The sequence below is a fragment of the Lycorma delicatula genome, chromosome 4, assembly GCF_047948215.1.
Source record: "Lycorma delicatula isolate Av1 chromosome 4, ASM4794821v1, whole genome shotgun sequence".
NCBI classification, from domain to species: domain Eukaryota; kingdom Metazoa; phylum Arthropoda; class Insecta; order Hemiptera; family Fulgoridae; genus Lycorma; species Lycorma delicatula.
In genome coordinates, this window is record NC_134458.1 from 47,691,900 (window position 1) to 47,712,188 (window position 20,289).

At 29.7% G+C, this 20,289-nt stretch overlaps 1 protein-coding gene across 5 annotated transcripts in view; it reads left to right on the top strand.

The window, feature by feature from the left end:
- rhea (Talin_middle and talin-RS domain-containing protein rhea) overlaps positions 1–20,289 on the top strand; it is a 345,464-nt gene that overhangs the window by 233,131 nt on the left and 92,044 nt on the right. For all 5 annotated transcript variants that reach the window (XM_075362858.1, XM_075362859.1, XM_075362857.1 and 2 more), the window contains 10 exons: positions 272–380; positions 3,668–3,873; positions 5,835–6,101; positions 6,334–6,527; positions 7,601–7,766; positions 9,269–9,499; positions 10,472–10,699; positions 16,587–16,853; positions 17,757–17,956; positions 18,793–18,916. In XM_075362858.1, the coding sequence (XP_075218973.1) occupies positions 272–380; positions 3,668–3,873; positions 5,835–6,101; positions 6,334–6,527; positions 7,601–7,766; positions 9,269–9,499; positions 10,472–10,699; positions 16,587–16,853; positions 17,757–17,956; positions 18,793–18,916 (1,992 nt within the window). The remainder of the gene's footprint in view (positions 1–271; positions 381–3,667; positions 3,874–5,834; positions 6,102–6,333; positions 6,528–7,600; positions 7,767–9,268; positions 9,500–10,471; positions 10,700–16,586; positions 16,854–17,756; positions 17,957–18,792; positions 18,917–20,289) is intronic.

Consider the following 20,289-nt stretch of genomic DNA (forward strand, 5'->3'; position numbering starts at 1 on the left):
TTATCTTAATGCTACTTTAATTTTTAGAGTTACTTATTTTTCTTTGCCAGTCAGTGTAGTGTGTGAACTAGTTATGCTACAAATGAATTGATCTTAAATTATTATTCACCCTTTTTAATGGTTTTGTTAGTGATTTGTTTAAGCAATATCAGTTATTATTTGCTCCATGCTTTAAGGATTAGTAATTTGTTTATGAAATAGATAACAACTATATTATTTTTTTTTATTACAATTTTTAACATGCTCGATAACATGTTATTTCTTCTTTAAGGCATCTTTGAAATGGAAAGAAACTACATTAGATACCAACAAACAGAATGTCAGTTCACAGCTTGCTGCTATGAATGCTGCTACTGCCCAAGTTGTTACTCTTACATCAGGTTTGTAAATAAAATATCTTTATTAATTAATTATCTTAAGGGTTTTTCAAAGTGTTGTTTTCATCAACAAGGATAACAAATGATTAATTAATATACATTGAAATTAAAGTGGGATACTTGATTATTTGAACACTGATTTTCCAGATGTTCAGTTATATAGACTGCTTATATCGCACTAGGAAATTAGAAAAAAATATTAATACACTATTTAAAATATCTAAAACATATTCAAATAAACTTTAAGCTTTGCGTCAACAGAAAATGTATTTTTATCAATCTTTGATGTTACTGGGTTTTTTAATTGATTTGGAATTTTATAGAACAAAACATGAAAATTTAGACCTGTGTTAAACTAATTATAAAACTTTTGAAAAGATTGATGGAAACAGTTAATTGATCAAGCATGAACTAGGCTATGTAATTTTCATTATATCAGGATGAAATTGCATAGTTATGCTCATTTGTATATTAAGCCTAAATTGTTAAACCTTTATAAATTCACTGATCTGACAAGTCCTTATGCATAGTTAATTTACCTTTAGTCCTGTTAACATATATGTTGATATCGTTAGGGTTTGTTAACATCACCTCTGCAACAAAACGATAACGAGTTGCCTTATCAATAAAAGAAAAGCAAAAATTTTAGAAAAATTGAAAAGTGGTTTATTGGGCAAGTCATTGGCAGAAGAATATAGTGTAGAATCATCAACTATTTCAGATATGAATAAAAATGGAGATACCATTACAAATTATGTCATAATTCAAAAAATAAAAACCAAGTTTTTCCAGGAAGAAAATGAAGAATCAGATGAAGAGGTAGTTCACGCTCTGTTCTTGTGGCTTGTTCAAAAGTGATTCCGTGGTGAGCCAATTTCTGGACCAATTCTAATTTAGATAGCCATTATTTTTAATGAGAGACTAAATGGTGATGAGAATTCTAAACAGAGTACGAGATGGTCTCAAAATTTTAAACAGCATCATGGAATTCAGCAACTTGATATTCAAGGAAAAAATTATCAGCAAAGGTTCCATCAACAAATGGATTTATTCAACAGTTTGATATTTTTTTAATTTTTTTATAAACAAGATGATGGAACATTTTGTTTATAATGTAGATGAAACGTGCCTGGAAGGGAAAGCTTTTCCTAAGAAAACATAAGTTTCCCACAAAGAAAAATCAGGTACAGGCTACAAATTGTCTAAAGAGCATGTAATATTGTTGGTTGGTAACATAACTGAAAGTTACTGTTTAAATCTTATGCTGACTGGCAGATCAAAAGACAGCATGCTTTTAAAGTTGTCTGAAATCTTCCATTTATTTATAAAAACCAAAAGGGAGCATGAATGGTTTGTGACATATTTTCACATTGGTATGATAATTATTTCATACCAGATGTTAAAAAATATCAGCAGAATACGAGTAAAAATGGAACATTCTTTTGATATTAAATATTGCACCACTAATCCTTCAGTAGGCTGCTTTGAAAGAGAGGATAGAACATTCAAAGTTCGGTTTTTACTTTGAAATGTTACATTCATTTTACAAGCAGTGGATCAAGGGGTTATTATTTCCCTGAAATGCCTTTACTGCAGATAATTATTGAAAAAAAAATCTTTTGGCTGATAATGAAGTATAAGCAGCATAATTAAGATGATAAAAGACAGTAATTAAAAAGATTTCTGATAAGTGGTGGCTGATGCATGAAATTCTGTCGAAAGCATGACATTGGCAAGATCTTGGAATAAAATTTAAGTGAACAGTGCTCAATTAGATTGTTGAAATGCATTGTGAAGATGTCAAAAATATAAAGAAGTTTGAAGAAGAGATAAAAGGCTGTATTGACTATGACTTCAAGAGTGTCAGTGAATGGATCATCAGTGATGACAACAATCCAAGGTACCAAATTTTGAGCAATGATGAGATTGTGAAGCTCGTATGAGGAAATGATCAGCTCACAGCAGCTGAAGAAGGTGATGACGTTCATGAAAAGCCATTGCTTGAAAAAGCTCATGAGAGTCTATTGCTATGGACTGGTTGGAGTAACAAAAAAAAGTACAGGTGGTTGAAGCTATTCTTTATAGATTTTTTGTTTAAAATGATCATGTGATCTTGCAGCCTATAAACAAAGATCAACATTAAAGCAATTATAGATTACAGATTTTTTAAGACAAAATAGAGTTTTTAAAGGTACGTTTAGATTATTGACTCTAAATTTTTATTCTATTAAACGTACTGTAATTTTTAAGAAATTATATTTTTTATAATGTAGTAACTTTTTTTCAGTGGTATTTGTAAGTTTTCTAAATTACATTTCTTTTTTTTATAGACATTTACTGATTATTTCTTCTATGTAAAAGAGTAGGAAGTTAATTTTAATTTCTTTTAGATAACTTTTTAAAATTCTGATTCTTTTATTATCAAATTTCTGTTGATTGGATTCTTTGTAATGTATTATAGTATCTACATTTTATTACATTTTACATATGTTCTGAATATTTTTTTCTTTTTTGAAATACATTTTGTCTTATTAAAAGAGTATTAACCATTAGAATGATTCATCTATTATGTATGATAAACATTTTCCAATTGTCTAGATTTTCCCTTGCTAAAGTCAATGTGGATAATTGTGTTCCATTGTATTATGATTAAAATGTGTATACAAATTAAACTTTTCAAATTCATAAGATGCTGAAACAAAATAAAAAAGTCATGCTTTGACAAAGTACAGATGTAAAAGTGGATGAATGAGTTTTAGACACTTGATTCATTTGTCAACAGACTTCCTCTTTCACATATCCTTACCTCTTGTATTTTTCTTTTGAAAATCAAATAATAAATATATATGAGCCAGAAGGTAAAAGATGTTTTTGAATGGTTGCAATGTTCTGAAAATTAGTGAAATATTCGTTGGTTTGCTGCTGTGAAATGGAAGAGAATATTCTGCCGGTGCATTGTTGAACAGGCTACCATGTTGGCACATGGCAATATATATTCTGTGTTATGTATGCTACAACAATGGAACTAATGGTGTTAATAAGCAGAAGCAATTCAATTCTTGTTACAGTAATTTATTTAAAGCAATAATTTTATAATATTGCATATGAATATGTCTATTTATATGATGTCAAAACATGTGGGTTCCAAAATATACTTAAACCTGTATCTATATTTTTACATAATACTCTTTATTCTGTTGTTATGGTTGCATGAAAAACAGAATTTATCATTTTATAAACATAGTTTGATTTTTTAAGAAGAAAATTTAAGTGATTCAATTTTTTTTAAGGTTCAGTAGACGAAGTGGACCATACTGCAGTTGGTGCTGCCATAACAACCATTACAAGCAATTTACCAGAAATGACACGAGGAGTCCGCATGTTAGCTGCCCTGATGGATGATGATGTCTCTGGTGACAAGCTGTTAGATGCTGCTAGAAAACTTTGTAGTGCATTCAGTGATCTATTAAAGGCTGCTGAACCTGAAACAAAAGAGGTAACTAATTAATAATAATATTATCATTGTTATGCTTTCGTCCTTCGTTTTAAGTTATTTTTGTTACTTTCATTCACATCTGTTTATTAAACTAGATAATTATAGTTTTAATAGTTTCATTTCAAAAGAACTGGTTCTGTAGATCAATATTTTTGTGGAGATTTTGCTTTGATAACTTCTTTAAGTTTTGTCATGACTAATTATTTCTATTAGATGGTAGATCATTGAATTAATCCTATAAGCTTCTCACTTCTCTACTATTATTACCTTGAATATTTGTGTCTATTCTATTACAAAAAGTCACAGAGTTTTTGTTTGTTTGCCCAGGATAGTTTCAAGAACTATGAAAATACCCTTTAATTTTAAAAAATCTACTTTTCCCCAAGTAATGTAGGAGTTACTTTTAGAGGGGATGCAGGTGGGCCTGCCTCCCTCCTTATTTCACCTATTTGGTAACCCTTCTTGGTAATATAATTAATAGCATATACAAAAAAATAATGGGTTTATTATAAAAAAGTTTATCATAGACCCATAAACTCTGGGATAAAATTTTTGGATCTAGGAGTAAATTAGTTGGTGAGAATATGATGTCCTGTAATCTCCCTCTAAAGTCGAGCTCCCTAAAGTAGTAAGAAATGAAGTATAGTAATATTTGATCATTCTTTTCAAATATTTGTCTTATCTTCTGAGACAAGCAAAAAGCATTTTGGTTTATAAGATGTTCTCACACAGTTTCCTCCAGGCTTTCTAGCCTCAAGTATTCCTTAATTAAAAAAAGAATATAATTAATCAATAAATAATATTTTTGCAATTTATCTGGTAAAGTGGGGAAAAAATGACAGGATAATTTGAAACTGTTGTTCTGTAGAATAGTTTTGTTTTGGCTAAATGATCCCTCCTGCACTTAATAAATGTTAATGAAAGTTATAATTTGAATCAATTTGATCTAATAAAATTTATTTCTGGTAATATTTATTGCTCCAGGAATATAGATCTTTGGTAGCACATCTTTGGTAGCTTTGGATCTTTGGTAGCTGCTAGTTTTATATATTATGTTTTTACCTTTTTACTTGTAGTAAAGTCACATTATGTCTTATATGGTAGTGACTTTCATAGTTTACTTTACGTAACTTGTATTTTCAATGGATATTTATTTATTTTTATTTTTTCAGTAAAGGCGAAATGTTTAATCTTTATTAAGTTCTTTTAATTTTCTTTTAATCATTAGAGAACAAAAATTCATTCTTACCTTCCTTAGAACATGAGAAATAAAATGTATTCTTATTTGTGTTCGCAGACGAACTAAAAATTTCATTTTTGTGAATGTATGTTTTGATCAAAAGCTATTTGAATGATTAAAATAATTATGTTTTTATTTAATTAAAATTGGGCCAGATAAAAAGTATAATGTATGCATGTAGAAGCGTAACAGAATTTGTTTTTTCTATCCTTCCAAAGTGAGAAAAAGGATATAAAAATTGCATTAATCTTTAATATAATTAAAACAATCAAATACACCTCACCAAAATTTCTTAAGCAATTTATGTTTTCTCATCATAATGTACAGTTTTTAATTAGGTCTGTTTCTCTTTTTGAAAGGACATAAACATTTGCTAGGTGCAATCTAAGCCATTTTCAGGATTACGATTTTCTTGCAATTTATTATTTGTATTGTTTAATTATTTAATTGTTGGATGTTTTAAAATTTTATTGTTTTTTATGTGTAAAAATTACTCATATAATTTTAACAATTTCTATATCCCTTGAGTGTGAATTGTGTGAAAGCTAATAAGAAAAAAAGAAAAAGAAAAAAGAGTATTTTAAGATACTACTTTTTAAGATCTTTCAAGTTCAGGCAGACATGATGTTTCGTGTTGATAGGTATTACTTAACAATAGGTAAAATTTTATTTTTTTAATAGTCAATAAATGTATTTTAATATTGTTGTTTTATGTTTAAAGCCTCGTCAGAACTTATTGAATGCAGCAAGTCGTGTTGGAGAAGCTTCTCAAAGAGTATTGACTGAGATAGGAGAAGAAGACGAAGAGGCTCGTGAGTTACAAGATATCTTATTAGGACTAGCAAAAGCTGTAGCAAATACAACAGCAGCTCTTGTACTGAAAGCAAAAAGTGTTGCAAGCACAATGCCTCCTGAACAACAAAATAAAGTTATCGTTGCTGCAACACAGTGTGCGTTATCTACATCACAACTTGTTGCTTGTGCGAAGGTGATTAATTGATATTGATTTGTTGCTTCTTATGTTCATTAAGAATTATTAAGAAATTTTATTCAAATACATAATATGAGGTTCAAAACTTCAGAAATGTTGTAATTTGTTTTACTAACAAGTATAAAATTAAGTTTGTTTAAAGTGTATTTTAATAATGAATAAGAGTGTTATTTGTTTATACATGTTAGTTATTTAGATACTGTTTTAAAGCATGTTTGTTTGTTGATAGGTTGTTGCACCAACCCTTCACAGCTCAGCTTGTCAACAGCAGCTTATGCAAGCAGTTAGAGAAGTCACCCAAGCGGTTGAAGGTCTTGTGGCTATATGTAATGAAAGCTGCAATGATGAATATCTATTGAAAGAACTAAGCAGAGCTGCTGCTGAAGTCACTAGGACATTGAATCAGCTCCTGAATCATATCAAGTAATTTTTACTTTACGATCAATATATTCAGTTAAGGTGGCACTGGAATTAAATTATCTTGATAATTGATTGTAATCTAATAAATAGTAACCTTATAAATAATCTAATCTTATAAATAAAAATCGTGTAAATAGTAAGTAGGTAATCTTATAAATAGTAGGTTAAAATTCTAATTTATAAATAGTAAATCTATCTTATAATTAGTAGGTTTAGTAAAACAAAATTTGGAATATCTTTACAAGTAACTGTTCATTTATAATTCATATGAACAAATCCTAAATCAGTCATTTGTATCTTAATGTATTTAATGAAATATTTTTAACATATTTCCAATCATTGATATAAAATTGTAGAAAGTCGTAATGTACGATTTTGCTTATTTTTTAAAATTCATCTCTTTTTGTCTAGGATATCATAGTAATTGAAAATTTAAATTGCCCAGGAACATTCGTTGAATCCTGGGCAATGGTAAAGAAGTTTTGGATCGGTTTTTTTTATTTCTTCAATATGTTGGTATTTTACATATCTTTTTAATATCTTAAATATCTATTGATATTTTACATATCTTGTTATTTATTTATTTTTTTTAAATATGAAATTTAAGTTAAATTTTTATTCTTTCTGTTATCCAAGAGGGAGCCTTTTACACTTCCTCAGTGTTCATTAAATTTATTTTACTTTATTTTAGTTATATATATATATATATATATATATATATATATACTGTATATAGTTTTTTTAAAATATTATTTATTTTTAAGTTTTTATCTGTGATAGTAGTTGTATGTTTTTGTGTTTAATATTTTAGTTTAAGTTTTTGTTTTTTATTAGATTTTATTTTTTGTTTTCCGAGTGATGATAATGTAAAAATGTTTTTTGCCCCCTCCCAAAAAAAATATGCTTTATATTTCCAAGATTATTAGCATTTAAGTTTCGGTTGTAAAAATTTAGAAACACTTTATTGGATTATTTTCTTGTGGGAAAACATAGTAGTAGAATTCAGTTTATTCAGGAAGCTATTAATTTTCAGGGATATCATTATAACATAAAAAAGTAATTAATCCTTTTTTCAGAGTAAATAGCCGAGAAACTGCAAAGGAAAGTATACAGGAGAGTTCGGTTGAACAGATCTTAGTTGCCACAGATAGATTATTTGAATCTACAGGAGATGCTGGTGAGATGGTTCGTCAAGCAAGAGTGCTCGGACAAGCTACAGCTCAGTTAATACAGGCAATTAAGGTAGGTAGAGTATTTATACATTTAATCTAAATAAAATTTCCTTTATGATTAAAAAAAAAAAAATTCTTTGGATTATTTGTTTAAAACCTCTTAGTTGACTGCTATGGCTGCAGTCATTAAAATATCCCAGTAGAATATAGTAAACTATATTCAGCATTCTTAACTTTATAGATCTACATGAACTGTTTCAGTGATTTTAACTTTGTTAGAATTTTACTTATTTCTGTTCAGTTTGCAATATGATACTTGTTATTTATTTCTGTTCAGTTTGCAGTATGATACTTGTTGAGTTGTTACAAAAGTATTTGGTTATAAGAGGTGGTTTATTGTCACCCAGTACAGAGTTGCTTATTGATTTTCGGTTTCTATGTATTTATAAAAAGAAAAACTCTTGAATTTGGCATGTATGAGGCTGTGGCTACATTCAACAAAGGAAACATTAGTTGTGATGTTATTCATAGACTTGGACATGAACCTGGATATTACATGGTAAAGGCCATGAAAGAACTTGACACACAACGAATCCAATGAGCTGAAAAGTCAATTTCATATTACTAGAGATTAGCCACAAGGGAAAAGAAGGTTAATTTGAAATATAATAAGAAATTAGTAATCAGATAATTAGGTATGTTAAACTTTACCATAATAATTTCAATGAATTGATTTTAGTGGCATCACTCATTTTCAGCTTTTAATGAATTTTATAACTAATTACATTATAATTCTTTTAAAAAATTATTTTATTTTAGATTCTGTTTAAAAAATTTTTAATTGTATTAAACTGCATATGTGTTCATAATACAATTAAAATTTTTTTTTAATTGAGAACAATCTAAAGTAAAGTAACAATTTTTAAAAGAATTGTATATAATGTAATTATAGAATTCATTACAAGTTGAAGATGCAGGATGCCATGGAAATCAATTCTGAGAAATTAATATAGCAAGTTTAACTTATCTAATTTGCTTTGGTAGTTTATATGTCATATAATGTTAAATTTTTATTAACACAGTGGTCAGTATGTTAATGAATTATTTTAATTTAAAAAATATATAGTAAACCTTAACAATTTGGTGAGCTTCAAAGTTTAAATTTTAACATAAAAAATTGTAAAATAGTACATTAAAAATATTTTTATGCAAAATGAATGCTTGAAATTTTTAGTTAAATTGTAAGGGTAATTTTATTAAATTTTAGGAGTAATAATAAATCAGAAACAATTTATTGTAATGTTTTTTCTGAAAATAAAATCAAAATATTTCTTCATTTTTTAATTGTTTAATGATTACTTGTAAACTTTCAGTTTTTATGTCAAGCTCTCTTTTATTTAAGTCTTATTTATATATATATATATATATATATATAAATAACATTATAAGTATGTGAAATATAATGTATCTATAAGTATGTGAAATACTATATATACATATATATATATATATATATATATATATATATATATATATATATATATATATAACAATTTATTTACGGTTACACAGGGTGAAGCAGAGAAACAACCCGATTCTGAATTACAACGCCGTTTACTGGCAGCAGCTAAAGTTTTAGCTGAAGCTACTGCTAAAATGGTAGAAGCAGCCCGGCAGTGTGCAGGTAATCCTCATGATGCCAGTAAACAACAGCATCTTCGTCAGACTGTAGAAGATTTGAGAGCTGCAACCACATTAGCTACTACTCCTGCACTTAGGAAGAAACTTATTCATAAATTAGAGGTAGGTTGAAGTAATATATCAATAATTAATTATTTCAGTTAAATAATAAACATGATTTAGAGAAAGGTATATAAAGAATACGTATTTCTATTTGTAAGAAACTATGTTTTTGTACTACTCAGTAAGTTACAATGAATTCTGTTTTTTAAATTTCCATGTAAATAATTTTGAATAAAGTGGCCAAAAGTGTACTGATATGTATTATTTTGTTAAATGTTTTTATGTGGAAATGAGAGTGTAATAGCATATGTATGTGAAATACTAGACTGAAAAAAGTATTTCTCAATAAAAACTCCAATTTTTTCACTGTCTAAATAAAAAATTTAAATACAAAAAGGAAAGAAATTTCATTTGTTTCATTATTTTGTTGATTTTAAAAATCATTATCATAAAAGTAATCTTGGCTTTGTTTTGAAAGATGTGATTGAAATTGTTTTAATGCAAATTTACTAAAACATAAAAATTGTACATCCTTAAAAATGACTGAAAATTAGCTGAAAGTTATCTATAAAGATATGTTGGAAAGGATTAAATAAAGTGGTGTTTTGGTTAAGGTATTATGTATTCAATTTTTTTATTATTCAGTCCTTGATGGTGAGAATGTATGTTTTTTTTGTGTAAATGTTTTTCTGTCTAGCAATAAATAGTTTTGTTAAATTACAATGCCAATGGAAATAAGGTAGTTAAGTTGAGTGGCAACAATAATAACCATCAGAAAATTCAATTTTTTATTAAAATAAGACAAGTCACCTTTGTCTGTTTGCTTGTTACTACAATTGGCATATATGAAGTATCTAAATAATTTTTCATGTACATACATAATTTAAAGTTTGATAATAATCTGAAACCTACTCTAAAATAATGACATAACTATAAAATGCACATATTAGAATATAATAACTTAAACTTGTTAAAAATATTTTAATCAAGAGTTGGCATTGGGCTAATAATGACAGTGTACTGAAATTACAGGTTGCTGCAAAATCAGCTGCTTGCACAGCTACACAGTGTATAGCATCAGCACAGGGAGTTGTTCATCACAATGCTAATAAATCTTCACAAGATGAATTGATGGCCGACTGCAAGGTACTGGCGGAACATGTTCCTCCACTTGTTCAGGGTGTAAAAGAAACACAGGCTGATGCTGATAATCCTACTGCTCAGTTGAATCTTATTAATGCTAGTCAACAGTTCTTGCAGGTAAAAATATTTCAATAATCAAAACAAACAGAAGTAACTAATATTGCCCTACTTAGCGTTATTTCTTATTCAGCAATCACAATAGATCAGTGTTTAAACATATTGTATTAAATGAAACTGGTTGAAGTAGGTTAAGTGTTTTGAAAGTTATCTAACATGTTGATAGAACATTTTTGTTGTTACTATATCAGCTACAGTATATGAGGTCTGTCCAGATAGTAATGTCATATGTTTTATTGTGAAGCGACTGTATGTTGCAGCGTGCTCTATCATTCGCCAGGATCGATGGTGGCGTAAGTCAACTACTGAGTGAGTGCTTACTTAGTTGTCTCTGAGCTCTCGGAGGTGAAGGACGGGTGATTTCATTAACCTTTATTTTGTCTTTTGTACAAGTCATAATGCAGCGCTCACTGGAACAAAATCAAGTTTTGAGTGAAACTCGGCAAGTCTGCAGTGGAAACTTTTCTAATGGTTCAGCAGGCTTTTGGGAATGAGTGTTTATCACAAAGGCAAGTCTACAGATGGCATAAGGTGTTTTTGGAAGGCCACATGAAGAGTTTGGTGACAAAGCTTGCGCTGGATGCCTGTCAAATTCCTAAAAAACAACAAAATTGTGACTTGTGTGAAAGAACTTCTGCAAACAGACCATCGAATGAGTGTTTGTTTAATGGCTGACATGTTAAATATTCCAGAAACTATTGTCCACAAGATAGTAACCAAGGATTTGCACATGAGAAAAGTGTGCATGAAGCTTGTCCCAAGAATTTTGACCGATGACCAAAAATCTCGTCGAGTGGAAATTTATCAAGATGTTTTGGAAATGTGTGAAAATGATTCTCACTTTTTGGACAGTGTTGTCTTGGGTGATGAAATGTAGATATTTCAGTACGACCTGGAAACAAAAAGGTAAAGTGCTGACTGCACACCTCAGCATCCCCTCGCCACAAGAAGGCTCAATTGAACAAATCAAAGACCGTGCTTATTGTGTTTTTTGACATTAGGGGGATCGTCCACCATGAGTTTGTACCTGTCAGGACAACCGTTAACACTAAATTTAATGTAGAAGTCCTCAAGAGACTGAGAGCATGGATCCGGCGTGTCAGACCAAACATCAGCAGCAATTGAAAACTTCACCATGACAACACACCTGCCCACACTGCCTTCGCCATGATCAGCTACCTGGCCAATCCTAAGATGGCAATGCTGTCCCAGCCACTCTACAGTTCGACTTGGCTCCCACAGATTTCTTTTTGTTTCACCGTTTGAAATCCCCCCTGATGAAAGGACATCGTTGCAGAACAATTGACGACGTGAAAGCAGCTTGTAAAATGCCTTTGAACACACTTTCTGAACAGGCCTTCCAGGGTGCCTTCGCAAATTGGAAATCCTGCTGGCAAAGATGTATCGACGCAGGAGGACAATATTTTGAAGAATTTTAATGTACAGGTATACAGGTATTATTCTTATTATTATGTAAATAAATGTTTTTTTTTTATACTTGTAGACTTGGTGACATTACTTTTCAGACAGACCTTGTATATTTGATCTGCTTAGTTTAGATAACATTTGAAGTAATAATTTTAAACTCTTTCTTTCTCTGTTATTTTTCAGCTTATAAGATTGAGTGCAAATATCAATACAATGCAAGTACAGTTATGTAAATGTTAAAATATGATCATTGTGCTAGTCTTAATGTTCACGGATTTCAAAATTATTCGCACTGTAAATAAAATTGAGATATAATTTTAGTTTTGGTAAAATATGATGGTGTCCTCTTGGGTAAAGTATTTTGAAGATAAAGTAGTCCCTGATGGGATTTCCTGGTAGTGGCTTCTAAGAAGATGTTATCTATCAGGAAATGTAAAAATCAAGATATTCTTTGATTCAGATTATAGAATTTTCGAACTTAAAATAAGAGTAGGAAATTAAATTACTTAAAAGAGGGGAAATGATAGTTAAAGTTTAGATGTAGTAGAAATTATTGAAGTGTTATGAAAGAGGAGCAGGATTTTGGTCAGAGGATTACAATGATTATTAACATGAAACCATTTGATTGAGATGTAGTGATAGAAACAATGATGAAGAGATTGGACAATGGGTTTTCTATTACAACTGTACAATGGTAGTATTATTTTAGTCAAGAGATATTCAAAACTCTATCCAGCCAAAATATTACAGGTTTATGGTTATCTGTTCAGCAAAAGATGATGGTTTAGAAATCATTTTGAGGTATGATGAAATAGATTAGTTTATCAAATGTGTTAGAGATGATAAGACTAATAATACTGGGAAACTAGAATACTGCTGTAGGGGAAAGAAAGGAATGGATAAATAATTGAAGAGTTTGGGTTGTATTAAAGATATGAAAAAGAGTGTAGACCTTCAGAATTCTGTAGAAAATATGAATTAGTGATGGTGACTACTCTTTAAAGATTGTAAAAGAGAAAAATGCATATGGGTGGGGTGGGGGAAGAAGGTATGGGACAATATAAGATAGATTACTATATGCTAAAGCACAGACTGTGAAATCAGATAATGGGTTGTAAAATATAACTTGGATCAGATGTTGATGCTGTTTATAAACCACTATAATGAAATTAGATTAGATTTTAAGTAACTAAAGAAGTTGGGATGAAAGAGATTAAGTCTAATTTATTAAAAGATAATGATGTAAAGGGATTTCAACAAACCATGGAGCAGATTTAGAAGTTGTTATTGTAGAAAGTGAATGGATGAATCTAAAAGGAAATTAATAATTAATACAAAAGAGAGAGGAAGAAAAAAGGTGGATAATAGAAAATCTTATATAGTGAAAATATATTATTATTGATGGATGAATGTAGGAGGCATAAAAGCATTAGAGATATACACTGAAAGAAAAATGATTGGCTTTTGAAAAAAATAAAATAGACAATGTAAATTAGCCAAAGAAAACTGGTTGAAGGAAATATTTTAATTTATTAAAAATGGTCTCAGGGAATTAAGATATAAAATTCAGAAAAATAAGCAAATATTTTGGCGAAATGGAACCTGAAATGGTTAAATATCAAGTGCAAATAAAAATCACTGACAGAAAACAAATAAAATGTTGGCAATATATAGAAAGAATATATACAGAGGGAGACTATGCATTTTATGTATTGCAGAAACAGAAAAAAATTATGTGTTGAGAGAGGACTGTATTAAAATCTGAATTCACTAGAGCCCTAAGTAATTCAAACAATAATAAGGCAATGGGGTAGATGTTAAATGCCAGTTGTTCAGGTGAAGTAGCATTGCATAGGTTATACAAGTTAATATACAAGATCTATGAAATTGATGTGCGCTTATAGATTTTAGATTTTCAGTCAAATAATTTCAGTCTCAAAGAAAACAAAAGATAAGTATAATATTTCGTGAGGTGAAATGTGTATTAGTTCCAATCAAGGTCTGATTGATTAAAATTTCAGGGAATATAAAATTGTAATACAGAAAGAGAAAACTTATTTATAATCAGAATCAAGTAGCTACAAATCAAGTAGCTACAGTTAGAGTAGAAGACCAAGAAAGACAAGCTCCAGTATGGGAAGGTGGGATACAATAATGCAGCTTATAATGCTGTTACTTTTCAAATTATATGTAGATGAAACAGTAGAATAATTAAAAGGTAATTTTTAAGAGTAGAGTAACAATCTGAAAGAATAATGTATTAGGATTTGCTAATGACATTGTTTGGTTGAAGCTAGCAGTTAATTAAAAGACTGAATGGTATGAGTACATTAAGAGGTAATGGTATGAATACATTATCCATTTTCAAATTAGAAATCTAATTTGAAAATGGATAAGAGTAAAATGAAGATAATGAAATGCAACTAAAAGGTCACAGTGGTGTGTTAAATCTTAAAGTAGTTGAGCTTTAGGATTTTTCTTTATTTAGGTAATAAGATTAAAAAGGGTGGATGATGTTAGAAAAATTACAGATTTGATTTGTTATAGATACAGATTTGCATTTGAAAGTATCTATTTGTAGAAAGAAAGTAAACTAGTGTCAAGCGTAGATGTATGAATTAGAAAGGATTTTTTAAAATGCCAGTGTACAAAAAAGAGTATCAGGATTTAATTTGTTTTATTATTTTTTGGATGAGGTGTACACTGGTGATTTAATTCTAGAATCAAAGAGCAAAAAGTTTGACAGTTTTAGTTGGATGCATGGTCATAGATTGATTTGCTATCTTTCCACGACAGCGCTGCTAGCGAAGATTACTCTGGATGAAAAAGCCTTTCTTGTTTTGCAGTTGCTAAATATAAATATGTGGTTGTAATTCAATGTGTGTTCTGTAATAAGTTTAATTGTGATTCTCAGAGTGACAATAACTTTCATTGATGGCATAATAAGTTTGAAAATACTGGACGTCTGTGTAAAGGAAAGTGCACAGGACAACCAAGGGTGTCTGAAGAAAACGTTGAGTGTGTCATGGAGTCTTCCTGCCTTTCTTGCATAATCTTAATAAATCTATTAGGAAGGCCACTGTGAACTAGTAATGCTGGTGATGACAATGTGAAATATTTTAAGGAAACGTTTACATATGCGTTCATACCATTTACAGCTGTTACAAGCTTTAAAGCCTACTGTGTACGATGACTTTGCAGCATGAAGATGACAACTTTCTTGATCATATTGTGTTTAGAGATGGGTCAACATTTCATCTTAGTGGAAAAGTTAACACACTTAATGACCATTTCTGGGGGTCAGAAAATTCCCATAAACTCTCACATAGCAAAAGAGACTCCACAAAACAAAATGTTTTCTATGCAATATCCCAATGCCAAGTTTACAGGCCATTGTTTTTTGCTGAAGCAAGCATAACAGGAGTTACTTATTTGGATATTGAGGTACATAGTTCTTTACTCAACTGCAAAGTAGACCAGAGGATTTTATTTGGCAACAAGATGGTGAACCTCCTCACTGACATAACACTGTATAGAATTGGTTGAATAACATTTTCCCCAACAACTAAATTGGTTGGCACAGACCTGATGACAGAGCTTGTTTGCATGGCTTGCAAGATTACATGATCTGATCCCATACGGTTTCATAAAGGATCTTGTGGATGTGTCTTTACTAGTTATTGATCTATCTGTTTTGAAGCACAAGATTGAAGCAGCTGTCGGTTCCATTACTCCAAATGTGCTGGTTAAAATATGGGAAGAATCCTATCATCAGTTGGATATGTACTGGGTGATGAAAAGTGCTTACACTGATCACTTCCAGGGAAAAACTGTAAGAGTTACTCTTTCATTTTTTTTGTGATTCATTACTGTAAGTCAAAGTTAGAGATAGTAAATAATAAACTTTTAACCCAAATATTCTTTTTTGAACTTCTGTATTTGTATGGAGTGGCAGCAAAACTTGTACAATAAGAAAGTCAGGAAAGTAAAGAAAAGCTTTTGAATTGTTGTATTAAAAACATATGTTAAAAATTGTATATATTGTTAAAGTATGAAAAAAATGAAACTTGATGAGCCAGAGAAAAATGCCTGTAAAATTCTTGCTAGAAGAGCTAGGTTACTAAGTCACATTAAGGAGGGTTAGTTAATTTAATAATAAAATAGGGGAATGACAAAAGTTTACCTAAATTGTGGAATTGTAAGATGCAATAAGCATGTTGAATTTAAAATATTAGCAGAGAAGAGAAATAAATAAGAAATGCATAAAATCAGTTCTGTGACTGTTGGCAGAAAAAATGTTTTTTTTTTTATATGTACTGTATATGTATATATTTTTTTATTTTATACATTTTCTTATAGTATGCAAGTCATTATTGAATTTTTGCTACTTCTATTTGTTAAATTTTTAAAATAAAGATTGTTTGCTCTTGTCAAAGATATAATGAAAATGATTTTTTAGCCTGGACAACGTGTGGTAGCTTGTTCACGTGCAGTTCTGCCAACAATCACTGATCAGTCATCTGCCTTACAGTTGAGTGGGAGCAGTCAAGCTTTAGGCAGTGCACTTAGTGATTTGAGAACAGTTTTGGGCAGAGCTAGAGAAGCTTGTGGTCCAGAACTTGAGTTGGAGGCTGCTCATAATCTAGTATGCATACTTCGTGATGAATTGGTCCAAATTCAACATTCTGCTGATAGAGGTCATCTTCGCCCTCTTCCTGGCGAAACAGTGAGTCTAGTTTTTGTTGTAGTTTGATTAAATTTTTTTTCTGTATTTTTGTTTTTTCATGTAAGCAGTGATGAGATTGGTAGTAGTTATTTTAATTATATTTTCACAGTTTATTTATTGTTGCTGTGTGTACATAGCTCGTGCATTCTTGCCTATCATTACAATTGATCATTTTTATTAGTTAAGATTTTTAATTCTTAACTTTTTATAAAATCCAGTCATTAAATAATGCAGTAGTCCTTTAGTGCTTATTTTGATGGTATAAATGGGTAACCATTTTTATTTACAGAAGGGGAAATTTAATTTCTCAAATATTGAAATGTTTATAAAAATAAAATAATGGACTAATATTCATAGTAATTAAAAGTGTATAGAATAACAGTTATGGTTAACTACTTTTTTTAAGTGTTAAAACAATTTAATGTTTAGAATTTTATGTTGCATTAATATGAAGGTTCTCTGATTAATTGATGGCTGGTAACATAAAATCACTATTAATTAAAAAAGCGATATTCTACACAAAACTAAACTTATAGTTTTATCAAAAAATGGTTTTTACTGTTTGTAAGAAATTTGGCTTTGAAATTTTTCATTTGGCCTAAGCTGGTCAGATGTGAATTTGATTTCACTATTTTAATATAAATACTTCTTAAATTATCTTTTAAATTAAATATATGATATTTTAATAATTACTTTGTATTTTTTAAATTATTTATTGAAGAGATTCATTATTGATGATGAATGTGATTCTTACGTAAAAAGTAAGGCTATGCAAAATAATGCTTTAGAAGTTGCATAGTATTATTTAAATGGATTGATCTATTTTATAAATATTCAGCATGTTTTGATTTTTTGTCATTATTTATGCATTGTTTCTATTAATCTTCTTAATTACTTTTTCAGGCCGAATCTGCTTCACAACAGTTGGGAAGTGTAAGCAAGAGTGTGAAAAGTAACATGGCTCAGGTTGTCAGTGCTGCTTCTCAAGGGAATGAATGTTATACAGCAATGGCAACTCGTGATCTAGCAAATTCTTTGAAAGATCTCACTGGTTCTGTTAGAGCAGTTGTTGCAAATACAACAAATAAAGAAACTCAACAGAGGTCAGTCTACTTTTATTTTTAATCTCATTGTTTTTTTATAATAAGTACAGTACCTGGGGTTCAGTTCACTGGAGATATTAATTGGTATTTAAATACTAGTTTTGTAACAATAAACAGACAAATAATTATAATAATTATGGAAACTGAAGCAGTGATTTAAACTTGCTGGGAGAATGTGGACTCTTTGAGGAGGTCATCTCAAATATGTGTTTTTTTGTCAGTTTCAGGTAGGGGGAAACATGAAGGGTCCGTGTCTTTATTTTTATTGTGTCTCTTTGAGCATTGAACATTTTAAGTACTAACTTTTTTGAAATGACATTCCTCAGGTGTGGTATCTACTCCACTGTTGAATTGTTTTTTTTACTGAGTTTTTTAGGTTTTATGTTTTTTCCCCATCGTGTTTGGCAAAAGTATTCCTTATTATTACATAAAAAAAAACTTGACCCAATTTTCTGACCCGTTGGTTAGAAACATTGTAAGGAAACTTTCTACTACTTCAATCTTATCTCCCTACTTGACCCATGACATAGATAATGAACTTGGTAGATCCTTCAGTATTATTTTCTTTTTAATAATTTTCAGGACTAGACCATGAAATAAAAAAAATTCAATCTGAAAAATCGGCAGGACTACATCCTTTATATAGAAATTATTAAGTAACATTTCTTGTAATGATTGGTTGATCCACTTTTGAATGGATTTTCTTCAGAGAGGGTTCTTGGAAATAAATGAATCCAGATTATTCAAATGGTTAGAGAATGGAATTTCTCATTGTTTCCATTCAGTAGTTACAAAATTAATTTTTTTAAAGATGTTATCTGTATTTTTTTGTTTAGAATAATAATCAGTTCTGAAGAATTGATGGAGCGTTCATTGGTTTTAATTGATGAAGCTAGAAGAACATTACAGGAACCCAGTAATGTTGATAATCTCTCGCAATGTGCCAAACGAGTTACTCAGGTAAGATAATTTAAAGATGCTCCAGGACATTTATTCTTGGAAGTCAATTTAGATTAATAATTCTTGAGTGTTTTTTTCTTTTTTTTGTTTGAATGCATTTCAATTTACTTTTGAAATTTTTGTATGGTATCAAAGTTATGTTAAGAAGTGAAAATGTTTTTACATTCCTTTTTTTATCCATCTTCTAACTTAAGCACTGATTCTCATGTGTGATTAATCGTGATTTGACAGCACCAGTTTCCTTTTGCAAATAATTTATTGTGTCTGATGTTATAAGAGAATCAGGGACAATTGATGGCTCTGTAGAATTAAACGAGAGAGAGTTTGTTTATATCACAAATTATAGGTACAGTTACAAAGTATGACATGAGTGATAATGTTGATGATAAGCATAACAACTGGAATGAGGCATTTCATGCTATTGGTTGTTTTGTTTTTTTTTTTTAAATTGGTTTAGGTTCATATCTTCCACAACCCTTGGAATCGCCTAATGGTCTAAACTCATTGTCTGCTTTTATGATCTCTTACTAAGAATACATTTTTAACAACTAATTATAATAAATTTTAACTAAAAAGATATAACAACTTAAAACTAAAAAGATTAAGTGTGTTAGAGAATGGTTACAGCCAATCAGGCTCTAGCAGTTCATGCATTTGCCATCCTTCCATGTCCTGAAATTATCACTTCTGTCAGCAAAAAATTTAAATTAATATAAATGATAAAACATGGAGTTAAAGTGTGTTAAGCAGGTTGGTTGGTTTGTGTATGTCTAAATCATAATTAAAGCTACTTAAGACTATGCCATTAAACATCTATTTACCTCTATTGTTATCCATTTTGTTGTAGTTAAGTCTGCATCTGTTGAGAGCAGAAGCGTACTCCAATCTAATGATGAAATTTAAATATTGCAACTTCATTAAGGGATTCTCATACTTAAGCTATTCATGAGAGTCCAGTTTTCACTGAAAGATATCTCCAGCTGGTATTTCAACAACTCTGTGAGCATGTTTCACAAATGTCTCCACCTTCTGTCCCTTTACAATTTCTTTAAAAGTTAAATTTTATGAAACGTTTTATAAGAGTCTTTAAGATATGATTCTTTAAGTTTTATGTTTAATATTTTTAACTCTGTTTAAAGTGTGTATTTGAACAAAGGCTCTTTGGTTATTACAGAACTTACTGATATGTTATGCTCATTTCAGTGGTTGAGACTGTAAAAGATTCTTATGTTCAGAAATTGTTATACAAATGATAAATAGTTCTCTGATGTAATAATTCACCACATTTTTCAAAATGCTGAACTACTTCCTAATCATGTTTTATTTCTGTAGAACTTAATGAAATTATTTTTCATAACTGCTGTATTAATTTA